At 37.8% G+C, this 8,534-nt stretch overlaps 1 protein-coding gene across 1 annotated transcript in view; it reads left to right on the forward strand.

The window, feature by feature from the left end:
* Positions 1 to 8,534, forward strand: part of LOC104489104 (unconventional myosin-Ib-like) — a gene marked incomplete at its 5' end in the record, with an annotated part of 12,580 nt that overhangs the window by 1,351 nt on the left and 2,695 nt on the right. Inside the window, 6 exons of the mRNA XM_010131219.1 lie at positions 1,286 to 1,435; positions 1,829 to 1,963; positions 2,859 to 2,965; positions 5,631 to 5,763; positions 7,290 to 7,442; positions 7,899 to 8,026. Of these exons, the coding sequence (XP_010129521.1) occupies positions 1,286 to 1,435; positions 1,829 to 1,963; positions 2,859 to 2,965; positions 5,631 to 5,763; positions 7,290 to 7,442; positions 7,899 to 8,026 (806 nt within the window). The remainder of the gene's footprint in view (positions 1 to 1,285; positions 1,436 to 1,828; positions 1,964 to 2,858; positions 2,966 to 5,630; positions 5,764 to 7,289; positions 7,443 to 7,898; positions 8,027 to 8,534) is intronic.

Raw genomic sequence — 8,534 nt, forward strand, 5'->3', positions numbered from 1 at the left:
GGAATATGTTTCTGCCTGTCTGTGGTGTAGTTTTTCAATGTGTTTTTTAAATAGAGTAAGTGGAACTTTGGTCCCACCTGAAACACACAGATTTTTCTGAGTAAGAACATAGTCTGTGATTCCAATATATCTCTGCTACCACAGGCAATTCTCATGTGTTTGATGGAAAAGTATTTTCACCCATGATATATGGAGGTGAAGATTTAAAATTGATAGGTGATTAAGATTAATCCATTAATTCTTGAGGTTTTCTGGGTTTCTTTATTGTATGACCAGTAGATTTTAATAGCAGCTGTGGTGCTTTCCAGATTTAGGCTTTTCTGGAACGGCTTGCATTTCTCAGTGCTTGCTTTGCAGCTTCCCTGCAGCGCCAATAGGATGCGTGGGTGTCTATTAGTCCCTTTGTTCCAAATTAATTTGCACACCTTGCAGCTCAAGAAGAACAATATAAAGCAACATCATTAAAGAGAGTTTTTGACAAAATGGTGAGATTCAGGATGACTGCGGTTAGAGTGGCTTTGAGTGTGTTGATTTCCATCCCTGAATAATAAATAAAGGGTGAACACTAATTGTAGAGCACTAAACCTTACAGAAAGTTGGTAAATAATAACCCTAAAAATTTTTCTTATAAAGCAAGGAGGAAAAAAATTACGTGCTGTATTTGCATAGAATGATGACAGCTGAATGCTGTCGGTTGTGTTGATGCATCTTAATGTGTAATTAAGCAAACCTCATTTATCTGTGGGGGTTTTTTAATCCCAGAATAGTGACGGATTCTTGCTTTCAAAATTTTGGCTCATCTTAAAACACATGACCCTCAGATTGAGGCGGAAGGTGTGCAGGGTATGCCAAGCAAAAAAAAAAAAAAAAAAAAGAAAATCCCGTTTTTATTATAGAAAACTCTGAAGAATCTTAAAAGGACAAAAATCAGAAACAGTTCATCAGTTAACTCTGTAATTAATATCGGTTCAGTCTCACTTCAGACACAATAAAGTATGTATCATGGTAACTCACTTTTTCCAGTCCAACTTCATGCAAAAGCCTGTGACAATAGATTCAGCCTGTGAATTTGACAATATTTGAATAATTTGCCTTTTCAGAAGGAAGTATTTCAAATGCTCTGTTCAATTTGCAAATGACTATACTCAGGCCAGCCGAGGTAACTTTCTGACCTCTCGATCCATGGTCTGGTTCATAAATTTTAACCACATACCCAGTTAGTATTCCTGTTTCAGGGAACACTTTGCATGTTTGTATGCTTTTCCAGTGTTTTCTGCCATCATAGAGTTTTATAAAAAGAGTACCTGTGCAAGCAAATTCATTCTTTGTATTCACTTTGAGTGTTTGTTTAACTTCTCAGGTCCGTAGAGAATACAGGAAATTCTTCAGAGCGAATGCTGGAAGGAAAATTTATGAATTTACCCTTCAGAGACTCGTATGTATATATTTGTACAAAACACACATTCATTTTCTATGTTTAAAATTTTTGTTTTGTAGCAAAAGTAAGAGCTGTATTATACCTTGGGAGTCTTTGTAAGGAAATGTCTACGCTAAGCATATGGAAAATTGACAATTTAAAATATTCTGATGTTCTAAAGAATGAGTAGAGAAGGTGTTTTGAAGGTGTGGGAGTGGTACTAACTAAACATTGGCACACTTCTGTGATATCTAAATCTGCATTTCTCAATATACTTGGCTTTTAAAATCCGTACTCAGCTTTACAAAAGCTGAGAGTTGCAGTTTGGTAACTGAGCTTTTAATCACAGATCATCTGCTTTTCAGTGGTATTTGAACATTAATAAAATATCTTGCTTCAATTTTATCACAGATGCAAAAATACTTCCTGGAAATGAAGAATAAGATGCCTTCTTTATCACCAATAGATAAAAACTGGCCAGCGAGACCTTACCTTTTCTTGGATTCAACTCATAAGGAACTAAAGAGGATTTTCCATTTGTGGAGGGTAGGACACATTCTGGTCCAGTCTGTACAGAACTTCATTACATGTTTGGTTCATGAAAGGCCTATTTTTAGGATGTATTTCTTCCCCTTCCAGGCAGGATGATTTTATTTCTTTGGAAGAAGTATGGGTTTTGACATTGTCTTTGGCCTGCAAGGGGCATAACTATCCTGCCTAATTCTTTCTGGGGCTGGGGAGAGAGGATTGCTTCCTGCCATCAGCTTTTAACTTAATCCGAAAGCAGTACGCCTGAGCCTGTTAATTGGTAGCTTATAATACTTGCGTCCCATGGCCAGGACTGGAACTAGCTCTTAGACCAACATTGGAAGTACCGGGTGGAATTTTTTACTTGTGAGCTGTGGTTAGCTGAAATTCAGTTTGGATCTTTGGATGGAGAGAATGGCGAGAAGCTGTACAAATGCTGAGGAGATGTTTTACCGATCTTGTGGGTTATGTTTTCTGTGAATTGACAAGAAACAGTTTTTCTTTCTGAGCCTGCAAAATTCGTCCTCTCAGCTGTGTTTTGTTCTTTCTCTCAGCTTAAGTAAACTTCCACAATCGTGGAACTATATATGTTTCTGTGAACCCTTTTAGCGCGGTCTTCCAGTGACCGGTATCTGATAGATTAAGCTCATGTTCAAATGCAGCATGCTTAAATGAGATGTTTTAGGTACTGGTTTTGGTGTAATTCAGAAGTATCTAGAACGGGTGAAGAGAAAAACACCTCTGCTGTTTGTTACTGTGCTCCAGTGGCATGTAGGATGGAGCTGAGTCACGTCAGAAGTATACAAAGAATGTGCATCTTGAGCAACAAGCAAACATTAGTCTGTGCTGCTGCTGCTTCAAATCAGACTTGGAAGGATAACGTTTGGTTTGTTTAATATATTGTGTTCTGTAGTGTAAAAAGTACAGAGACCAGTTCACAGACCAGCAGAAGCTTATATATGAAGAAAAACTGGAAGCAAGTGAACTTTTCAAGGACAAGAAGGCTTTATATCCAGCCAGGTAATGACTTACTCTGCTGCTTTTAGAGTACAATAAATTCGAAGTCCTCACATAGATTTAGGAAACTAAGCAAGATTTTGGTTTTTACCTTAAGCAGGAAAGTACATTTTCATTGTTTGACAGTGACCCTCCCTCATTTCATTTTACAGTCCTGACCTCAGTTTGTTCTAACTTAGACGTTGTTGCAGCCCACTAATCCTGTGATACTGAGCACTTCTCTCCAGAAGCCGTGATGTTTTGCTGTTCTAACCCTCCATGACCTGTTCACATCGTAAAAGTTTGGAGAACTTGTCGAAGGGAATAACTCTCACCCTTTCCCCTAGTTTCCATCACATTGATTCCTACAACCAACAAACCTTAAAAACAAAAAGTGCTTAGAAGTTAATTTCCAGTTTAGATTCTTTTTTTCTTTTTTTAAACTGGAGATGTTTAAAAAATGTGGAATCTCTGCAAATAAATGTTTTGGTTTCTCTATTGAGTTCTTAAAAACTGATAAATCCTTGTCACTGCTATCGGCAGAGCTAACATTACTCAAAGTGTAGTAGTATCTGATTTTATGTAAGGAATGCACCTCTTTTTTTTTCCGTGCAATAAAACTGACAAAATAGAGGTTGGATGTCCTTGAAAGAAGTTGAACTTTTTAAGGGAATATGAGCTTAAAAATTGTGGTTTTCTTGAAAACAAAGGTCTTATCCATCTCAGGAAAGTTTACTTTTAGAAGCCATAGTTTGAGCTGAGCAGGAACAAGGCACTGTCAAGTGAGAACAAGGCTCAGCAGAGGGAGGAACAGGAATCTGCAAGAGTAGGTGAAAGCAGTTCCATGCATGGACAAGCTCTGCTTCGTTGTTTGTGTTTTATTGGTTTGGTTTTGTTTCATTTTTTATTGAGACGTTTCCTTTTTCTACTGTAATGGCCTCTATGTTTTTCTTTTCTTCCCTTCAGTAGATCCCTTATTTTAATGGTTGTGTATGTTAGCTGTGGTTTGTTCCTTATTTGCTTTGGGATGTCTTTTCACACTGCTGGGAAGAGAGAAAGGTGCTGCCTTTGGACTTTTCTAGGAGCAAGCAGATTTTTTTTGCTTTGAGTCAGTATACATCTGATCAGTGTAGAGCTCCTTGGGAAGGAAGGAATTTTATTTATATGCCTGGTTTGGTAGAGTTACTTTTATCCAAGATATTCTTAAATAGTATATGTGATAGAGGGTGACTGTTGATTTGTCTCAGTTTTAGCTTGTAAGTCATCATTGTCTGATGAGGGACAAAGTCCACAGGGAATCTACTGTTTTGGAGACTATGGTTTTGTAATGCTAATTAATAAGAACAAAAAAGCCCAAAGCTCCAACATAGTAGACACTTAGAATGGTTTCCCACCCTGCACTCATTTAGAAAAATTTTCATCTCTTTTTGTCTTGTACTCAGAGTTGATTAGCTCCTGTTGAGTTGGGTTTTTTTAATTGGCCTAAGGGTGGAGAAAATCACTGTATAAAGTTTCTGATTAATTACTATGATAATGATTCATAAGATGTGGCTGATTTTCTGTGTGTAATATAATTATTTAAGAGCAGAGAGGGATTTCTTGTGAGTACCGAAATAACAGTACCCTTCCTTTTCTCTCCCATCTCCCCGTGTGCCAGAGAAACAATTACAAAAGTAGTGCTGTTCCACATAACACATCGGTTCCTCTTGGGCTCTAGTCTTGGCAAAGCTTCGCACGTAGTACTTTTGGCCGTAATGTAATCAAAGTGATTAGCTCAAGTGACTTCCAAACAAAGCAAGCAGCAGCTGTATTCACCAGTTCTCAGCTGATAGCAAAGCCCTTACTGTACAGCCCTGAGGCGGATAAAGATGGGGTGATTTGTAGGTGGAACAAGCCTTGATGAAGAACTGGTGCACATTTAACAAACTAACAGCAGATCCTGAAGGCAGTTTCTTGTCTGTCACTCTGAAATACTGCAATAGAGCAGAGATGTCAGTCCTACTGAAGGTTTATTTCCTCTTTCTACAGAGACTGGGTTTTGGTGACTTTAAATCAAAATTGATTGCATATGCAAGGATGTACTGTATGATACCCATAGCAATCTTGCCTCTTTAATTGGAAAATATTTCCAGAGCAAGGAAAACGAAAATCCTATTACTGTATTTGGAGATACGTTTCTCTTTATTCACTGTCAGTGTGCTGTTAATATATACAAGATTCTGTATCTAATACACGTACTGTTTCTTACCCTTCCTCCTCCTTTCTGCTTTCCCCTGGGATAAGGTGCTCGGAGATATATCCACACTACCCTGTAGCAATTCCCAAGGTTTTTAACACCACGTTAAGGGCCCTGGTTTCATTCAGATATATATTGTTCTAATTCCTCTGTTAGACAACACCACGTTATTTTGTACTGCTGTTGTTTAAAACAGGTGGATATTCTAAGTAGAGGTTTCTGGGTGGTTTAGAGCATTCTGTTGCTAAAAATTAAGCAGCAAATTACTTTCCCTGGCAGAGAGTGTATCAAAGCTTAAGGAAGCTTCTGCCAGTACAGAGTCATTTAAAATGGTACTGGGGACATCTCCTGGTTCCACGAAGCCTGAAGCAGAATGTGAATGGTTTCGGGAGGTCTGTTTCTCCCCTGAGATTCGTCTTTTAACTCGTGTTTCCCTGGTCTTTTTTTGGCCAGCGTGGGGCAGCCCTTCCAAGGGGCTTACTTGGAAATCAGCAAGAACCCCAAGTACAAAAAGCTGAAAGATGCTGTGGATGAAAAGATTATTATTGCAGAAGTTGTGAACAAGATCAACAGAGCTAATGGGAAGGTAATAAAATGGAATGGCCTTATCCAGATCGGTAGATCGTTTTTTGTTACAAATAAACTGAGGGGGAGACTTTGTTTCCATCATGTAATAGTCTGAGGATTTTTTAAACATGCCTGGGTTTAAGTGTGAGACTGGAAATGTTGGATTTATGTAAACTGGTGATTTTAAACAGCTGTTGTAAATTTACCTGAAGATTACTAAAGTCTTGTTTGAGTGTGTAGTTTTCAGCAACTCTTCCAAAGCAAAATGGCATATCATCAGTTGGTAACAGACTGTATTGATTCACAACTAAGTGTAGTCTCTGTACCAAACTTAGATCTATTTGCCAGCCGAAGAAAACAAATATTTAGAGAATATTGTTCTGGTTGAGGTATTTAGAAAACTTAACCCTTCCAAGGTTCACGCTGTCTCAAACTCCTGATTATCACATTTTTTTATGTTTTAAAATTGTGAGCACTCTGTTAGCTCTGCCTGTCTTCTGATTCATATCAAAAGCTTTTTGGAATGAAGAGGCAGGTTTCTTGTATCGTTTGAATACAGCTATTAAATCTTCTGGGGACTTTTTTATTCTGACAACACAGAACCTGTTGTGCATTTAACTCACGCTTACTAAAACAGGAAGTATTATCCTCCCTTAGGAAATGTAATTGTTTTCACCATATCTGTCTAAATGTTAGAAGTAGTAGATGTCATTTATGCATTTGTGGAAGTGAAATTAGGTTGCCTGTTGTTGATGCCAAGGTAATTTTCTGGTTTAGAAGAAACTAATTAAATGAAGGCAATATCTTCCCTGTACTTGCATAGGCTCCAGCTCTCAAGAATAAAAAGATAAAATAAAATTAATAATGAGCTATGGTTCTATCTGCTTAAAACAGCTACCTCTTACTCATAATATTTAAGATTTTAATATTCAAAATTTTACTGGAGAAAAAGCTATGTACAGATTAAGTTCTCATCTCTTATTATTTTCTAAGACAAATTTAAGAACACACAGTCATGCTTTAAAAATATTTTATCATTTGAAAATACGTTCATCCTCTGAAACAGTAATTCCAATAGATAAAGGGAAGAGAACACACTGAAAATACCTATGTGATTTGTGTTGCTTTGCAACACACTTTTGGCCAATAACAGTGAATTGTGAGGCTCAGTCCTGCATTAGCTACCACTGAAAAGGTACGTTGGCTTTCCTGGGGATTGTCAGAGCGCGAGAAACGAGGTTATCCTGATTTGCATAGCTTCTGAGTTTCAGTTTCTGAATTTTTAAGCCAGTAATTAAAGGAACTGTTTACACGTAAGCATATGTGCCAAAATGAGCTAAACTTCTCAATCTATAATTAGACACATAAGTAGGTTTGACCTGATTTTAACTGTCCTGCAGCTTTTACTGAATATCAGACGTTCATATTTACTAACGTGGACCAAGTCTGTTAACTCTGTGAACCGCTTGTAGTCTTAGAAGGTGCTCAGTAAAGACCGGGTTTCTCTTCCCGTAGATAATGGTTTGCATTTTTGTATTTTCACAGGCTACGTCCAGGATTTTCTTATTAACCAAAAATAATGTTCTTCTCGCGGATCAGAAATCTGGGAATATTAAGTCAGAGGTTCCACTGGGAGATGTTACCAAGGTGTCCATGAGCTCCCAAAATGATGGCTTCTTTGCAGTGCACCTCAAGGAGGTTGGTTACCACATTAGAATACGATAATGTGACTGGTTTACATGCAGTGATGTAAAAATTGTTTATAAGTTATCACATAGCACTAAATCATAGTGGCTAGCCTGTAGGTTTAGAAGTCTGTTGAACTTTGCCATGTCTGCAAAAAGTTTGATTTAAAACTACTGGAGCCAAATGAGACAGTTGTTACATTATGAACAATCACTGACTTGTGAAAATCAGATTTTGTATGTCACTGTAGCCCCTTCAGGATTGGAGTTTTCCATTTGTGATATGGGCCTTTAATCTGCTTCAGAGACCTTGTGGCGGTGTTTTCCTTTTTTTAGCAGCTCGTGTAATTCTTCCTGACACACTGGCAGACTATTTTTCTCTTCTGGAAGGGATGCCAACAAATCCATGTTATGGCACAGCTGATTTGGTTATTTTTGGTCATCCTAAGTACTTTTCGATCTGTTTCAGGGTTCAGGAGCAGCTGGTAAAGGAGATTTCCTGCTCAGCAGCGATCACCTTATTGAAATGGCCACTAAACTTTACCGCACTACTCTCAGCCAAACCAAACAGAAGCTCAACATTGAGATATCTGATGAGTATGTTTCTTGTTTGCTTAAAAGTGCTTTTCCTTCAACGCAACATGCTAAAAAGTCAAGTATCTAATGTTAGAAAAACAAAACACTGTTGGGTAACTAACGCTTCTGTTCTCTTGACAGAATACTGTAAATAAGGGTTCCATTTTCAGTGTGTACTCATTTCTAGCATTCACTTTGGCTCTTATTTCCCTGAAAGTCATTAGAGAAAATGTGCGTTTCTCAAGGTAGTTTCAAATGGGGCTATGAAGAAGAACTGGTGCTCTAGCAATAATTAAGAGATACCACATTTGAGAGAATTGTTTTGTGTGTGCCTGAAAAGTTCACATATTCCTATGAGATATTTATTGATTAGTGTGGGTTAGCGAGTTGCCAAGTTCTAGTGTAAACAACCAAAACAGAGTGAAAAGCTCCACCCCACACAGATGTAATGATGGGTACTAGAAATGTAGCTCTATAAAGCTCCACCTTCTCTTTTGTGAAGGTGAAAAATATTCTTAAAATTCCTGCT

The sequence above is a fragment of the Buceros rhinoceros genome, unplaced genomic scaffold, assembly GCF_000710305.1.
Source record: "Buceros rhinoceros silvestris isolate BGI_N320 unplaced genomic scaffold, ASM71030v1 scaffold27102, whole genome shotgun sequence".
Classification (NCBI taxonomy): Eukaryota; Metazoa; Chordata; class Aves; order Bucerotiformes; family Bucerotidae; genus Buceros; species Buceros rhinoceros.